Below are 17,413 nucleotides of genomic sequence, written 5' to 3' on the forward strand. Positions count from 1 at the left end.
AGTGCTCAGCTTGGCCCGACCACGCAGGCCTACGACATCCCAGGAGGCAGCAAATCCCAGCTGCTGCCCACAGGGACACGATGCACATGGGCCAGATAGCAGCCTCACATGCTCAGAGACGTCCCTGGCACACTAGGATGGTATTTTTCCCCAATTTATCCCATTTATAGCCAGGCAAGTTTGTCAAGTTAGGGGAGAACCCAAGGGCCATGCAGCGCTGAGGATGCTGAGCTCTGACTCGCTCGCCTGGAGCGAGTGCTGCACTGTGATTCACCTGTGAGGACTTAATTGTGAATTAAGTGTGAGTGGCGGGGCACAAATCAATGGCTGCTTTTCTCGCCATGGGAAATTTCATTAGTGAGCTAGAACACCAGTATATTTCAGTTTTTCAACCAAAGGTTGAAATCCCCTCCAACCCTTCTCCTCGAATCCCCACGCCAGCTAGATGCAATCATTAATAACAATACCCATATTTACAACAGCACTGTGGGAATGCAAAATCCAGCTCAACCCCAGAAGGGCTTCCTTTTAGCCTAACAAATTTACCTGTGAAAGCACCTTCCGAGGCAGAGGGTGACCTTGTGAGCACTGGGTCTGTGGCAGGCTCTGTGGCACTCATGGCACCCTGCAAGCCACCCACACCAGGCGTCCGAGCTGCAGCGGAGGACAAGGGCTTGCCTGAGGAGCCCGGCGCATCGGCGCTGGAGGTGGATCTGGGGAAGCTGCTGCTGGCCAGAGACCCCACTGTCTTCTCCGCGGCGCTGGTGCGTGGCGCCAGAGGCACAGCAGCGGTGCTGGTGGCAGAGTGCAAAGTCCCCTCTTCTGCAGTCGAGATGCTCTTTGCTTCATAAGTGCTTCCAAAGGCTAAAAAAGGATACAAAAAAAGGAGAAATAAAAAAGGGAGAAATAAAGCTGCTGTATGTAAACTAAAACAGCTGAGTAAGCTTCATCCCGGTATCAGTTAATGTAGATAACATATGCACGAATATTCAATACCGAAATATTTACTACTGAGAAATCATTAAGAGTGAAACAAAAAAGGACTCTACATAGGAACTCCTGAAGCTATTGCTTGCAAAATACTGAAAGTTTTCAACAAAAATCTCTCCTCCTTTCCAACAAGAATAATATTTATCCATACTTTCATTTCTGTGAAATGTTTTTAAACGTACGGAACGTGCCAACTACAATATTATTCCTCCTTTCCTTAAAATAAAAAGGACGTATTTTGTTTATAAAGAGTTTTTAAATAATGTTCCAAGTTATAGCGCTAGCTATCAAAACTCACTTTTGGAAGCGCTTTCCAAAGTCGATGCAGAGTCCGTCAGCAACGGGTCCATGAACGGTGCGGTGGCACCTGTGCCTCCACCAGCCTCTGCTGCCAAAGACGTCCCAGAGGACTGGGTCTGATCCAAAGGGCGGATCGTTTCGCTACTGGAGGTGGAAATCTCTGTTGCATCGGTCAGGCTGGTGCTGCTTGGTAGCGACCTAAACGTCCTTCCTCCGCCTCTGGTGGATGGTGTTGGAACGTACGTACTGGTGGTAGGAAAATGAGACATTCCCTCCTCTGCTGCTGCGAAGTTGGATGGCTGGTAGCTGCTTCCAATGGCTAAGACACAAGAAAAGAATTGGATATATATGTACGAAATTATAACCAGATGGACCCAGTTTCTTCCCAGATGCTTACAGTGCACGTATGGATATTAAGCAGAGGAAGTTTTCAATCTAGACAAAGTGCTGTTTTGGAGAGGCACGAATCCCTTCTGTTCAGGAAGACCTGAGTTACTGCTTGCAAAGAATAGTGGCTTGATGCCATGGAAGTGCAGCGCAGAAAGCGCTGGCCACCCACTCGGGGGCTTTGTGCTCTGCGCTCCCGGCACTTTCGGGAACGGCAAACCTATGCAAGTAAGGCTGGGGAGAACCATGGCCAGATTCACTGGACAAGGACTGTGGGGATTTGACTTTAAATCTCCCCTTTGCTGTAAGACTGGTGCAACCAGCCCAGCCTCTCTCACTTTTCTCGCAGGGAGAACATGGGATCAAAGAGCAAACGGCTGAAGACATGCAGAAACCTGACCGTGGCCACATCCTCGCAGCATTCACAAGCCCGCCGGCTGCCAGACCCACGGGAGCCGGGAGCGAACCTGCAGGCTGACGGGGCTCACCTGGGTCAGTGCTTCCCCAAGCCGGTGGAAGAGGTGGCGGCAGGCGGTCCACGGAGGCCCCGGCGAGAAGCGTGCCTCCTGGAGAGACGCTGCTGCCCCACGTCCCCGGGGACGAGGCCTGGGGCCGGGCTGCAGGGCTGGATGTTCCCGTTTGGAAATCCCAAGTGCGGCTTTCTGCTGCCCAGTCGCCAACCGGTTGAAGGCTGCTCCCAGTGGCTGCGATGCAGCGAAGGGAAGCGTTAACGGGAAAGCCCTGTAACGGCTGCGTTTACTCCCGGTAATACCCAAACACCAGATATGGATCCAATAAATACGGAGGTTTTCAATACGGGGAGACTTGATTCAGAGCAAGGCAAATTCTCCAGTTTGGAATCTCCCAAAATCATTGCTTGCAAAGGATGTCATAAAGCCACAAAAAGCGCAGCGACAATGCAGCATCACCAGCCCCAGCACCCTGCGATGCGGAGCAGTGCAGTCCCACTGGGAGCTGAACTGGGAGCTGTTCAGGGCAGGCACGCCGAGGCCCGAGCTCAGCCTGCAGCTTCACTCTGCCACCAGCAGCCAACCGGCCAACTGCGACTTTCCCACCCGGCAAAAAACACGGTGATAAGATAAGGTCCAAAGTTTTGACCTTTTTCTTTCTTTTTTTTTTTTAATGGAAAACGCTGGAGTTTTTTGACTAAATGATTTTTTCTATAACATTTTCCCGGTTTCTGCAGGGAATTTCAGCGAACTGTTGAAACAAAAATGAATGCCAAAAAAAAGAAAAAGTAGCGTTTCAATGAAAAGTTCAGATTTTCCACAAAATACTCCACATCCGTTTTTAAAAGGCAATAAAAAACATATACATCCCTACTCCTGTAGCTAGCAGAGGCTGAGCTGGCTCAAGGCTTCTCAGCCACATGAGCAGCATTGACCTGGGTTGCCCTTGCTCCATGCCGGGAAGCCAAGGAGGAGGCAAGGCAGGAGCCACACCAAGGAGCATGGGAGGTGGCCCCTGGGCAAGTGGTGCTCACCAGTAGCGGCCTGGCGAGAGCAGGAAGGGGGCCACCCCGTCCCAAACCCCAGTGTCCCTGGTGAGATGCACCTATGGTTCATCACCACCCCCTGCCCACCATCCCCAGCAGCTGCCCACTTGCACCCACCTAGAGCAAGCAAAAAAAGATTTTTCTACAATTTCTTTCTTTTCAAGAAAACAAAAGCTATCTAAAGACTTTTAAAGATATTTTTAAAGCTACAAAATAAACCTGCAGGCCAGCAAAGCTCACCTCTGAAAGTAGTTTCTGAGCCAGGAGATGCCATCAGCAAAGGGCTCGTGGAGTCCTCTATGAAGTGCCTGGGGTCTGGCACGCGGCTACTCCCACCAGTCCGGGCACTGGGTGCGCTAGGTGAGGACTGGGGCTGTTCTGGAGAGCTGGGTGCCCCCGAGCTTGAGATAGAGCTGCTGGGCAGAGGTGGCAGCGTCCCCCCGCTGCTCCTCAAGGCGGTGGGTGAAACGCCCGCGCCACCAGCGCGAGGACCGGACGGCTGCTCCCTCCTCGCCGAGCTGCTCGCTGGAGGAGAAGGGCCACCGCCGGTTGCAAAGCAAGAGGGGAAAGCAAATGAAAACACATAGACATAGACGTACAAAGCACCGCTCCCACAAAAGCGGCCCTTCAGGAGTCACCATGGCCTCTACCGATATTGCAGCGCAAAGGGAAGCATTTCACCGGGACAGCAGAAGGTCAGGGGCTGCAGCGCTCACCTGGAGGATCAGTATCCGAGGACGGATGCAGAGGCAGCGTCCCCGCTGCATGCTCCGACGTGGCGATGTCCCAAACCCCGCGGCTCTGGCCGGTTGGCAGGAGCGTTTCCCCATCGACCACATCGGCCGAGGTGCTGGTAGTTCCCAAAACTGGTGGTGTCCTCTCCGCAGCGCGGTTGAGCAGCACCGGCGTGCTCGTAGAGTCACTGGGAGACGCCAGAGCTGTTTTCCCTCTCTCCGAACTAGTGGCCGGGGGGCGACTGCTTCCAGCAGCTGGGACACAGGGCAAGAAAATTAATATTTCTGCTGAACAACTTAAACCGTCCTGGCTGGGCTTACAGCAGCGTCACACACAGTGGCACCCAGCGCACCCAGCGCTACGTGATGCAAGTGAGGTTACAGCAATATTCCCCGTATTTCCTCTGCTTAACACAAAGCATGCTGCAAGAGGGACTGCTGGGCAAAGAAAGCACCCATTACTGAAAAATCTCAGTATTTCAAAATCTGTTTTCATTTCTGCGCAGCAAGAAAATCCAGACATTTCTTTAAAAATGTGAAAACGCACAAAGTGGTGAGAAGCTTACGCCACGACAGCCACCAGCTGGCAGGCTGGGCATCTGCCGAGGACACGACGGCTCCCGGTTCAAGCCCTCAAACGGGAAAAAAACGACTAATTAAAAAAATAAAGACACTATCTAAGTTCCTATCCCAGTGAGACACTTACTTCATGTAGGGGTGTTAAGAAAAACTTTGAAACGGGAACGGTGCAATCAGCACGGACTCGTACTGTCACTGGGGGAACTGGGCTTACATTCAGCGAACTGTTAAGAAAGCCCCTTAGTTTATCCATGACCGTAGCCCTGCTGAATCTGGAGAAGATGACAAATGAGCACAAAGACAGGCATTGAACTGCATGTTTTCAGTGTGAGGGTCTCAGCTACAGACCGTGACTTAGCTGCTCTTTAGCGTGGGCACTTTTAATCTAGCTGAGTTTCCTGACGGGGTTCGATTCCCCTGGCACAAGCGGAGAAGGGGCACGGTAACGCCGTCCGGGGATCGAAGCGAGCCTGAGCTGATTAAACCCCGTTACGGCGGAAAAAGGGGCCTGGATAAGCATGGCCAAAGCCGTCCGGTCATGTTCAGGGGAGGAAACTGCGCTTTGATATAGGTGTACAGGGAAGGTGAGGTATGCAGAAAGGACTCTCTCATGGCGCTGCTGAGTCTCCGCTCAGGAGAATCGCTTTCATTGCAACATTTGAAAAAGAAAAACCACAGTTTTCCTGGGAAAGACGGTCAAAAAACTGAATTACTAGCAGTGGGGTTGGAATATTTCATAAACCATTTTTGCATCTATAACACTCACCGGGACGAGCGCTTTGCGAGGGCGGGAGAGTCGGCCTCTCGGCAGCCTGGCTGACGAAAGGCACCGCTGCATGGCGTGGAAAACGCCCGGCGCCGGCGCGCAGGGTGCCGCCGCCTCGGCGCTGCCCCAGGGGTGCCGCGTGCCGCGCGTCCGCCGCGAGGCCGCCCGGCTCGGTGCGAGGGGCCTGGCTCCCCGCGGTCACCCCCGCGGCGGGCCACGGCGTCCGCTCTCCGCTCCCGGGGGACATCGGCGCAACGTCCACGCGAGAACGGGAAGTCCTTATTTCGGGGTCGGCGCTCCCTCTCCCCTGCTGGCCGCTTTCGATGACTGGGAGGGAAAAGAAGGCGGCAGAAAAAAAAAAATAATTAAAATGCGACCAGTTTTGAACGCGCAGGCTCGGCTTGTGACGGTAACATCGAGGCTGAGCTCGGGTCTCGTTTACTCTAGAAATAAACCTCACACAATCAAAACAAAGACATGAAGTCTATTTTTGGATTCACATCAGTGGAAATTAGATTGCTCTGTGGTGCCAAATTCTGAAGCCAGAGACATCAGGCCAAAAGACAGGAATTTATGGCGTGGATTAAATCAGCCTTCTGGGTACTGAAGGGCACCCAGGTACTGAAGGTCACCCCAGATGAGAGGTGAGAGATGGCCATTTTGGATTCCCAAACTTAAGGCCCACATCTGGGCCTTAAGGCCTATCACAATAAGAGAAACAGGATAGGGAAGAAGTTTGTACATCTTCAGGTCCTTTCCCTGTGACCACCACAGCCTGGAGCCCCGGCCATGCTCCAACCTAAAAGCATTTGGGTCTTCTGTCCCCCTGCTCCTGCAGGAAGGCTGCTCCAAACTCTCACTTCTCCAGTCACCCAGGATCATTTTCCTATTTCCTTGGGAAACGAGTTAACGCATTTATTGAATATGTATTTGCTCCCAAGACCCGTGAGCTTAGAGGGTTTTTCCCTTCCCTGTGCTTGCTCCCCACCTGGCCTATGTATTAACAAGAGCAGCCCCATCCTCTCTTTGAATAAGTTTGTTGTTCACTTCTTACTCACGCCTGAGCCTTCCTAGCACACTGATGCTGAACCTACCGCCTGCTCTATCTCCTGGACCCAAAAATTGCCCCCCAAGGAAGTCACTAGGTATTAAAGGATCTTCAGAAACACGCAGATGGCCACCTGCATCTTTAAAATCTAAATGCATTTCCAAATCAGGCCCTAGACAAGGACTGAAGATGTTACTCAGCAGTTAACTTCCTGGTTCAATTATTAACACTGACTGCTGGCAGCAGCAGTAGGATTTAATGTTGCAGCTACACAGCTTTAGCCTTATGTGCCATATAGCCTGACATCATTTTGAGCACAGCATTTAATGACAGCTGCTGTGAGCAGTTTAAATGAGATTTACGGGTGGAATTCAGGTTTCCAGCTAGCTGTACCAGCCAGGACTGTGTGCAAGGCATGAGGATTTCCATTCACATTGGTCACGTGCAGAACAGCAGTGAGCTTGATTGACCCATGTTCACAACCCTGAGGCTTGGCTGGCATTTCAGAGTCAGATGTTCTTCAGCCTACAGCAAGTCAGAGTAAGTCCAAATCACAGCTGTGTCCTCCGAAACTGGAAGTTAAGGTCCATGTTCTTTATGAACATAATGCAATTTCTAGGCTGGAGGAGTCCAAAGCACTCCCCACTTGCCAAGTGGACAGGACGGAAACCTTGCTATGCAGACATCAATTTAGGGTGTCGGGGCCTGAAGCCTCTCAGTAAATTGCGAGGAGTCTCATAGGGAGGGGAACTCTGCCCATTTTGCTACATAGCAGCTCTGAGACCCACCAAGCTCCAGGACAGGTCCTGCCCTCGCTGATCCACTCCCAGCCATTGGGCACACGGTGCCCCAAAACAAAGGTGTGGATGAGATCAGCACAGCTGCTAATGGCACCATTCAGCCTCTGCCCAAAAGACCTGATGCATCAGCTAAGTCACTGCTCCCTTTCAGGGCTGGTCTCTTCTTTTTCTGTCTACAATAGCTTCAGTGGGAAATTACCAAGAAAAAACAAGTTGAGAGATGTGTGTAGCCCAGCCTGCACGTCATCCCAGGAGTCTGAACAACGTGGGGCACCAGGAAACCAGAGCAGCCGCTGAGCAGAGTCTTCTAGGTGCCTTTAATGACAGACCTTGTGCCCAGCTGCGATGCCCCCGGAGCTGAGCGCCCCAAGCATCCTGGGGCCGTTTAAAGCCCGTTACGAGCCAACTCTCGTCCCATTTAACAAGCCGCTTGTTGCAGCCATTTGGATGTGGGGACCCGACATGGCAGTGGGGCTGCTTGCTACGTTCATTTGCAAGTCAATACCCAGCCTGTAATTGTAGCCCGCAAGTCTATTTATAGCAGCAGTGACAAATTTGGGCATTTATAGCAGCTGACAAATTTGGGCATGCTGGAGGGCGGTGCACTGAATTTCTCTCCGTTCCCCCGCTCTGTAAAAGCTTTCAGATGTACAACCCATGCTTGCTGTGCCACCGCGTCCGGCTTTGCTGCACAAAAGAAAGGCAAGGCAGCAGACGCTTAAAGAAACCCTCCGGGGATGAGTACAGACAGGGTGAAACTTGCCTTCCCAGGTTGCCAAGTAATTTGTCAACAAGCGACCAAGCAAGGCACGCTCAGATATACGGCGAGGCGTTGCAGCAGGCTGCCCGGAGGGCCGACGCATGCACGCCAAGCGTGAGAGTCCCCAGTGAAATTTCCACTTCTTAAAAATAACTCTGGGAAAACGACAGCAAGGAGTACCTTAATCTAGGACCCTTGATCAAACATAGCCAGTTTGAAAGTAAAATGCTGCTGCTTGTTTGCCTAGCTGTTGTTAGCCCAGTAACTTCACCCCGGAGTCTGGCCGTAAAGGATTCATTGATATTTTCCTGCTTGCACACTGTAACCAGTTGCAAGCCGGCTGCACAAGTTGGGCAATCGCTAACTCCTCTTGCCACTGGCCTCAGCAAGGCCAAGGTCTGACCTGCCCCGAGGACACAACCAGATCGGGGCCACGAAAGGCGGAGGAGAGCCTAGTTTGCATCCCGGAGCGTAATTTGGCTTGTTTTCTCCAGCCTTGTTTGGCTCTGCCGAGCTACTGGGAATAAAAAGCAGCAAAACACTTAGGTTTATCATGGGAGTCAGCAAATCTGGCTTTGAACGCAGCCAGGGAGCAGATGTGCTGAATGAGAAGGTATTATTTACGCATGCTTTTTAGAGTGATCTGGCACTTTTAACTATACCTTGGCAAGGCAGGCTGGTCCCCGATCAAAGGAGGAAAACCACATGCCAACATACAGTTAGTGGGTACAGCTCACCTAGCTGCGTTGGAAAATCTGGCCCACGGTACGCAATAAGGAAACCTGAAAGAATCAGTTACGTGAGCGCTCCATCGACAGCAAAACACAGGCGAACTCCCAGCTCCTCACGCAGCCCTCAAGTCTGCTGGAGATGTGAGACAACCGCAATCTCGTTTTTTGTTGACATGCCTGCAGAAATTAGTCTTCAAAGATGACCCTCCGTTGGGAGCAGATGGACCAGATGCAAACTTCTTCCGAAAAAATAAACAAGGCACCATCTGGCCTCCTCTGATGTATTAAAGGCTTAAACCATTGCAGCCCTTTAGCTCAGGTACAGATTTGTCACTAACAATTTTGTCACACCCGAAGCTGCCGAGCGGGTTTCTACGTTTTAACTCCGCACGACCACAGCTGTCAAGGGAAATATTTCAATTCTAACGCGAAACTGCCACCGCCACCTGCCGCATCGGCGCAGGCTGCTTCTTGGAGTGGAGTTATAACACGTCCGGGAAAAACAGATCAGGTTTTTCAGGCCGTGGGCAGCCTGCGTGTCTCGTTACCTTGTGAAACTGCTGGCTGCTAAGCGAGGCGGCAGCCAGCCCCCCGTATAGCTCTGGGCCACCCAGAAGATGCTCCTTCCCCACGGTGGTGCTCGGGAAACCTTTGCTAGCGCAGCTGCAATCAGTACGCCGCCGACTGAGGGGCGCAGCTGCCCACCAAGACACCCTCCGCGCCCGTGGGTTTTCCCCCCAACTTTGGGCATCTGCCGGCGAAGCCCCGCCGCTCCCGTCCCACCAGGCCACCGCAGAGTCACAGAACGGTTGAGGTTGGCAGGGACCTCTGGAGATCATCTAGTCCAACCTCCCTGCTCCAGCAGGGTCACCTAGAGCATATTGCCCAGGATCGCGTCCAGACGGCTTTTGAATATCTCCAGCGGAGCAGACTCCCCGCGTTCGGCAGGGGCACACCCCAAAACACGGCGCCCCACCGAAAAAAAGCGGAGCGACACCGTCCGCGTTTACGACCGCCAGAAGCACGTCGGCAAGCCGCTCGGCTCCGGGGCTCGGCTCCGGGCCCCCCGAGCTTGGGGGTCAGTGGCCACCCCCCTCCCCGGCCGCGGGGACCGTCCCCCGGCGGGGCATCACCGAGAAAACTGTATTTTGCCGGCGTGAGGGCCGCGGCGGGGCTGTCCCGCGCCGAGCCCAGTGCGCTCGGACCTAAGGCAGATTCCTCGGGAGGAAAACGTAGCTGTAATTGTAACGCTCACATCTGCTAAATTGCATAATCGGACCATCATCTGAGGCTCGGGGGGCTGGGGGGGGGCAAAAAAAAAAAAAAAAAAAAAGGTCTAAACTTGGACAACCCCTTGCAGGAAAACATTAAGGAGCAACTTTCGGCTCGGAAGGAGCGCGAAGAGGGGAGCGAGCCGGGGGCCGCGCTGGGCGGCCGGGGCTGCGGCGGCGGGAGAGCGGCTCCGGGCCGTGTTTTGAAACGCGGCTGCGGATGTAATGATTATGGGCGGAGGCCGCTTCGGAGCCAAGCGAGTTTGTGCGAACAAAAGCTACAGCCCTAAATCTGGACTTGTCCAGGGCTCTCTGGGATTTTCAGTTTCCTTCCTTGTTCTTGCCCTGAAAGAAGCAGCTTGGGCAGGGCGGGGGTGGGGGGGGGGAATGAAACTTGAAAAAAATAAAAATAAATAAAATAAAATACTTGAGACTGGTCAGTTCGGTGTAAACAGGCTGATAATATCCCTTGGAGAAGGTCCCTCGTGTGCACTAAGCACGGGAAGAATGTAAGAGGGTTTCAGCCGCACGCGTTTAACCCCTCTTGCTAATGCTTGCGGTATTAAGGAAAGCAGGCGCGGGCTTTAGGGACGCAGCGAACACCTAGGCGAGGGGGCAGCCCCGACCCCCTGCCCGGCTCGCCCGGTTTTGGAGGGCAACCGCACGCCTCAACCCAGGAGCGAAAACGGGATCTGTGTTGACGACGGCCAAAAAGCCCGAATCTCAGCCCGGCCCGGGGGCACCCGAGCCCGGGGGGGGGGCTCGGCGCACGGACGGGATGCGAACGACGGCAACGTTCAACAGCCCCCTGCCCCTGTTTTCATTTTCGCCACCCAGAACTCCAAAAGCCAAATTTTCAGAAACGGCTGCTCGCTGAGGGCAGCCGGGCGCGATTCGCGCGGCGCCTGAGAAACAGAAAATAAAATATTAAATAAAATAAAAATAAAAAAGGGGGGGGCCGCTTTGATCTTCCAGGAGCCTGAAAACAGCTCCTGGAAAAGGAAGAGAGCGCGCCCGAACCCGTGGCCGTTTCCAAAAGCGTGAGACTTGCTCCCACGGAGCATCCCGGGACCCCCCCGCCCCAGCCCCGCTCACGTTCCCACCCTCCTTCCCGCGACCAGGCGGTCGCTTGGGTCCTGGGGGCTTCTCCCAGCCGCAGGGCGCGTGGAAAGGGAGCCCTGCCCCGTCGCCGGCTGGCTGCGCGGGGCTGAGGAGCGCTAAGCAAGAGGCAAGGCTTCCTTGCTCATCCGTTTAAGGGAACGTTAATAAAAACGAGTGAAATGAAACCTGCCGAACGGCACGGCTTTTTAAGATGCCCGCACCTCCTCTCCGGCCCCTCTCCGCCCGCCAGGCGCTCCCGAGTTGGCCAGGGCACACCACCAATTTCTAGCGCTAAAAGTCCAAGCGACGCCTGATTTACCTTCAAAGCCCCCTTCCCCACCGCCCCGGCTTTGGCTGTTACGTCCTACAGAAGTATAACAAGAAAAAAAGTCCCCCCATGCAATATTTCGCCTTCCTCCTTCCAGGGTTTTAAAGTCCCTGGGAAGCTTTTTCTCGGCGGGGAGGCAGCGTGGCGGCCGCAAGGGCAGAGCCCGGCGGCCCGCAGCCCCAGCCTGTTGTCGTTTTAACTTTTGCTCCCATCTGAGGGCAGTGCTGCTGGAGACTGTCAGACGGCTCGGGGAGGAAGTCTACTGGCAGGGCTCCACCAAAGCGGAGTTGCTAGGTCACTGGAACAATAAAAAGGCAAGAAAAAACATCCTGGCTGCAAAAAAGAAAATTAACAAAAAAAAAAAAGAAAGAAAGAAAGAAAGGGGAAAAAAAAAAGCCGTGGCAGCTCCACGAGCGTGTGCAGTGCAGGTTAAACGAATGCAACAGGGCCGCAGAGAGCAGGACGGTGCCGCCACGCAGTTTTATTAGCACAGGAGTTCATTTATAACATAGACCTTTCTGCAAATAGACTCTCATGCAAATAAGGAAATAATAGAAACCCGTAATTTGTCTGCAAGGTTTGCAATTGTTAAAAATCTTCCATGTGGCTTGCTGGAACAATTTTTCAGAGGAAGCTAGCCTGCTGCTGGTGCGTAGAGATTAATTACCCTCTGAATGTATCACACTTCACTGTAGGGCTTCCTTGCACCATTACACACTTCCCAGCAGCTGCCTGCATTCATTCACATTGGGTAACACAAGAAAACCGCCTCCAAGCAGCAGTATATTTGGGAAACAACGGGATGACCCATCTCACAAGGTGCTGAATGATCCGCAGCCCCAAGGTGCAGGCTCTTCCATAAGCAAGGGTGATAGCAGCTTAAAAGTTTCAGGGCTAAACTTTGCTTTCTGAAAGTTTCATTTATTTTAAGGCCAGAAGGGAGCATTAGCTCATTGTGCCTGACCTCACGTACAACACAAGTCGTTAAACGTAGCTTATTTACCTCTGATACAAGCTCAGTGACTCGTATTTGACTCAAACATACCTTGCGGGAAAAACAAACTACTGGTAATTGTGGCCTAGTCTGGACACCAGGAAAACTAGCTGATTAGAGACGTTATCTGTTTTGCCCTGTGAGGGGCAGGAGGGGGATGAGAGCGAAGTCAGTCCCTTTTACAGGGATATAAGCTGCGCCCACGTGAGAGCAGAGGGCAGCAGCTGGAAAAGCCTGATTGAAACCACTGCAGCGAAAAGCGGCGCGATTTCAGACTCGGCTTAGGACAGCCAGAACTCCTGAGCCTGCAAAACGCAAAGCAGAAACCCCCCTCGGAACAACAACAAGCCCTAAAAGGCGGCCCCGACCCAACCCCTTCCAGTAACAACCCTCCAAAGCGCTGGGCAAAGCCGGCCGACCCGAGCGCGCAGCACGCGGCCCCCATCGCTGCTGCCGCTGCTGCCGCTTCCCCCCCGGGAGCGCGTCGCAGCCACCCAACGAGCCCTGCCAGGCCGTGCGCGAGGCAGCACAAGTTTAAGCCGTTCTACGCATATGTTCAACACACTTTAAACACGAAGAACCTCGGCACACGAGTACGGAGGCAAGAGCCCTCTGCTCCAGGACCTGCCGACTATATCAATTGGCAGGGACTCAGAAAAAAAAAAAAAACAACAACAACGCGGCACTTTTATGTCAGGATCTGGAAGCAAAATCACAGGCCCCCGCTCTGAGAGGTTGGAGCCCGAGAGATGCTTTCCACAACAAGGAGCACAGAGGGGAACACAGAGGACAAGACAGGAAAACCGGCGGTGCCCCCTTGAACGAGCATCGCTTGGAGCAGCCGTTCACGGGCTCGGACACGGCCAAACACCCGGGGGCCGGGAGCCGCTGCCGCAGCGACGGGGTGGGCTTTGGTCGGGAGCATCCCGGCAGCAAACGCGATCCGGCAACGCGCTTCAGCACACGAATAGCTCCCCAGGGAACTGTTTTACGCGCTTAACGTTAAGCGCACGCTTAAGAGCTTTGCTGGACGGTGGTCTGCGCAGGGGAGGCGCCGGGAGGCGAGCGCGAGGGCGCGCGGGAAAAGGCACCGAGACCCGGGATCTCACTGCAAGGCAACCGTTCCCCTGCTCCTGCAGCTTTCTGGGGGATGAGCGCAGCAGACGACGGAGCACGGAGGATATTTGGCGCGCTGGCATCCGCCGCCCCTACCCGGGGGCTCGGAGCCGAGTCGAAGCGGCGCTTGTCCTGCTTGGAGCAGAGAGGGAAAAGCCGTCGCGGCACGGCGGCTCTCTGCGCAGCAGACGGCAGGGCAGCTTGTCAGGAGAAGACGACGAAGGGTGTCGAGATCAAGCGCGGGTCAAATCTACAGCCCTGCACCCTCTGCGGCAGCCTCCCCCAGTGCCCAAGCGCCCTCTGCAAGCAGAGAGGAGGGTCAGAAAGAGCGCAGGAGCCACCGGGGCCTCCCCGCAGAGCCCACGCAGCAGGACAAGGCTGCCCGCGTGGGCACAGCCAGCGCCCGGCGAGGCCGAGCGAAAGCCACAGCACGCACGCTGCTAAAGCAGCTCTCCGCTGCACGTGTGTGTCATGCCAACATCATCCATACGACGCAGCAACATCCAGGAAGGTGGATGACAACACTAAAGGGCGTTTAACGTTATGGTGCCAAGTTAGGGCTTAAAAGGGATCCACCGTTTGCGTAGCCCCGGTGTCAAAAGCCGGTACCAGTATCCCACCAGTGCAAATCCTCCTCAGACACTCAACCTTCAACTCACGCTGTCCACCTGTTCAAGAGCTGCCCTATCTCCTCCTCCTGGAGGTGGATGCGTTTCAGCCATAGATACAAGGCACGCCGAGATACTTCCCTCCATCTGCGCTAGCAAAACCCAAAACCACCTCAGCGGGGGGCTGAGAGCAACCCCAACCCTTACCCATGAGTCTTGCCCACCAGCCAAACGAGTGGCACATGGTATGCCATCTTAGCGGTAGGACCCACAGATCCCGTCCTCGTTCTCATTTTTCCAGCAAGGGACTGCAAGCCTTGGGAAAGAATGGAGAAAAAGGCAAATAAGCAAAAAAGCATCTCCAAGAGAAATTAATCCCCACGAAGAGACAGGGGCCCCCACATCCCTTCCCCCATCCTGCAAAAGGATGATGATCTAAATTGCATTTCCTAGATGACAGCGCACCGCTCTGCCGCCGGAAGCGGCAACGGCAGCGGCCAGGAGGGCGCGGGATATTGTTCGTCCCGGGGCCGAGCCAGGTCCCTTCTCCGACTGGCACCCACCGGCCAGGCTCCTGCGGCGGCCGGAGAGGGATCCAAGCAGGCGCCCCTGCTTCACCCTACCTTCACGCTACATCTATAGCTACCCACTTCCTTCCTGAGAACGGGAGGCGGGGACGGGATTTACCATTGCCAGTGCCTTTCTGTGACTGCTCTAAAGAGGCTGAAAACAAAACATGGGTCTTTAGGCCCCATGCGAGTCTCTCGTTGGGGACAAAATGTGCAGCAATCTTCCTTCCGAGGTGAAGCACGTGCCGAAGGGGCTCTCCCAAGGTCTTCATACTCAGCTTAGCATGTGAGCCCTGCAGCTGGCAGCAGAAAGCTGGGGGTGATGGAGAAAGGCAGGCTTGGGTTGCCACTCTCCGAGCTGTCCTTCTGGGTTAACGAGGAGTCAGGTGAGAAAAACGGAAAGAGTAGGTCAGGTCACAGGATACCTTTGTACAAACGGGCACTTTGCACGTAACAGGGCAGTGGAGAGGAAAAGAGACCAGAAATCTGCTCAGAAAGCCCAGCTGCCCGTTCATTTACCCACACGGCACGTCTGGGAGCCACCTCAAACCAGTGCCTTGGTGCTCTCCTGCCATCCAGTGACAACCAACCTCAGCGTTCAACCCAGCACGCCACGCGGCCCGTCCGGTCCCACCACCTCCAGTCCCACGAGCAATCTACAGGACAGCATTATGAAGATATTTTCTGCACGACATGGGCTGTTCTGGGAGGCAGCGTGATCTGGAGTGTGTCTGAGCCCGAGCCAGCAGCCCTGACGCTGTCCGTCCTCCCGTTCCAGGGCAGAACCTTCCCAATCTCCATTTCGATTTCTTCACGCAACATGTTCGCTCCCTCTGCGGCCCCCAGAAAAGGTCGCCTTCATGATTATTCTGCACTCTCTGATCAAGTTTCCCCCCTAAGAAACGTTCCCTCAAAGGGCTTTTCTTTGCAGGCTTGCCTGCCAGGTCAACACTACAGCCCCATTCTGTATCTGTTGAAAGAGCTGATCATGTTCTGAAAAGAATTAGCATTTAGATGTTAGTCCTGTAACTGAATCCGAATCAAACAATGCTGAATGTTCAGATGCCCAAAGCTACTCAGGGGTATTTTCCTTTGAGCTCTTTCAAGCCCGTACCAAGCAGGGTAAGAAGCTTTCTAAAGATGCCTTTGTGAAAAACAGCTACTGAAACCCTTCTCCTTGTCTTTCGAGACACAGATACAATTATGCCCAGCTCCGAAACAAAGATAAATGCTACATTACAAGAGCAGTATTATGCTTCACAAGCAGGGCCTTTACTGCTAATTTGCAACGAAAGCAACTCCTGTGCGGTTAGCATGTTGATGCTCCATTTAGAGAAATTCATTTAAGATAACAGCAGCAGAAATCAGTTCGGTACGCCACGTTAGCATCCTTCCTGTCTGTATTACCTCATGAGATTGCTCAAGTACCTCAAATCGTGAGTTCGGAAGATGTTGCAAGTCACGCAGTGGCGAGCCCGGTCAGCACTGGTACAGAGTACCTTTCCTTGCAGAAGTTCTAGCTAGCAGCTGCTACAGTTTCCCTGATAAGGAAGTTTTTTCTTACCTATAACGGCACTTCTCTGGAGAAAATTTTTAAAAGTATGCTAGATAAACATCTTTTGGGGTGATCCTGCAAGGGGAGCTGTCTTGAGATCTCTTCCAGATCTGCCTGTTTTTAGAGAGCTCAAAAGCAAAACAAAACCAAAAAACCTTCAAATATCCAAACTTCAGCACCCCCCCAACCCCAGCCCCAACTTACACGTACTCCAAAACAGGCTGTTCTCCCCCCAGCAGAGTTACTACAGACCACGGGGGGCTGCAGCACCCTGGCACTAGGCTATCAGAGGAGGTATCTCTCTGATAATGCAAAGGTCCTGAATATTGATGCCAGCTCTTCAACGCGTGTGATTCATCCCAGCCTCAGTGCGGTTCAGCAGAGCATGACGTTTCAGTCCGGTCCTCGGGGCTCCGGAGATTTTCCACAAGAGGAAGGGTGTTAACGCCAGTGTCCTAACAAATGGTGACGTGGATAATTGTACTCTATAGATCCAAATTCCTCTTGTCGTTCCAGATGCAGAAGTTCCTCTCAACATGCTCGTCTGAAAGCTACTCTGGGAAGCTGCAAATCCAGAGGTGTCCGCGCAGTAGTTAAGGGCAAAGTTCTTTGGAATAACATCAAATGAAAAGGCTCCCCTCAATCTAACCTGCTGCTGTGCAGCCCATCTCAGACAACGGCAATTCAAGACACAGCGAGTCCTGCACTTTGCAAGCATCAGCCACCACAACTACTGCAGATTGACCTGGCAGCTTTGCTCTGTTTGACCAAACCTTCACTTTTTGTGAGAAAGTCTGTGCTCTGCAAAGGCTTTCGTGTGTCTGTGATTTTTTTTTCCCCCTAAATTGTGCAGACTGTTTTAGGCATCAAAGCTAGGAGTAAAGTTGTTAAAACTTCTCAGGGAATTCCACTAAAAATATGTGGAAGCAGCAGCAAGATAAAGAGCATCCTTGCTACCCATCCATCCAAAGGAGCCCACCAGCCTGGTGAAGTGGACCACTTTCCTCACAGTCTAGAGGCCCCTGAAGGACTCTCCGGGTAGCTCTGCTAGCAGAAATGAAACCAATGTCCAGCTTGCTTTAGGCAAGAGGTCAGACTGATTATTGTAATAGTCTTTCTGCCTTTAAAGCCTCTGCCATCACAGCATGCTGAAAAATGCAGAGAAGTAAAACATCTGCACTAAACGTGCATGTGTTCGTGGCGGGGGTGTCACAACAGCAACACGATGTCCTCTGGGAGATGCAGCCTGGGCTGCACCCC

The 17,413-nt window shown here is 53.3% G+C and overlaps 1 protein-coding gene across 5 annotated transcripts in view; it reads right to left on the reverse strand.

Moving 5' to 3' along the window:
* HEG1 (heart development protein with EGF like domains 1) overlaps positions 1-17,413 on the reverse strand; it is a 66,932-nt gene that overhangs the window by 33,837 nt on the left and 15,682 nt on the right. For all 5 annotated transcript variants that reach the window (XR_011141967.1, XM_068949114.1, XM_068949115.1 and 2 more), the window contains exons 2-7: positions 5,273-5,599; positions 3,910-4,182; positions 3,434-3,718; positions 2,166-2,381; positions 1,289-1,609; positions 547-864 (exon numbers count right to left, since the gene is read on the reverse strand). Coding sequence is in view for 4 of the 5 variants with exons in the window: in XM_068949115.1 (XP_068805216.1) it covers positions 547-864; positions 1,289-1,609; positions 2,166-2,381; positions 3,434-3,718; positions 3,910-4,182; positions 5,273-5,599 (1,740 nt within the window). In the remaining variant the exon portion in view is untranslated. The remainder of the gene's footprint in view (positions 1-546; positions 865-1,288; positions 1,610-2,165; positions 2,382-3,433; positions 3,719-3,909; positions 4,183-5,272; positions 5,600-17,413) is intronic.

This window comes from Struthio camelus, chromosome 6 (genome assembly GCF_040807025.1).
Source record: "Struthio camelus isolate bStrCam1 chromosome 6, bStrCam1.hap1, whole genome shotgun sequence".
NCBI classification, from domain to species: Eukaryota; Metazoa; Chordata; class Aves; order Struthioniformes; family Struthionidae; genus Struthio; species Struthio camelus.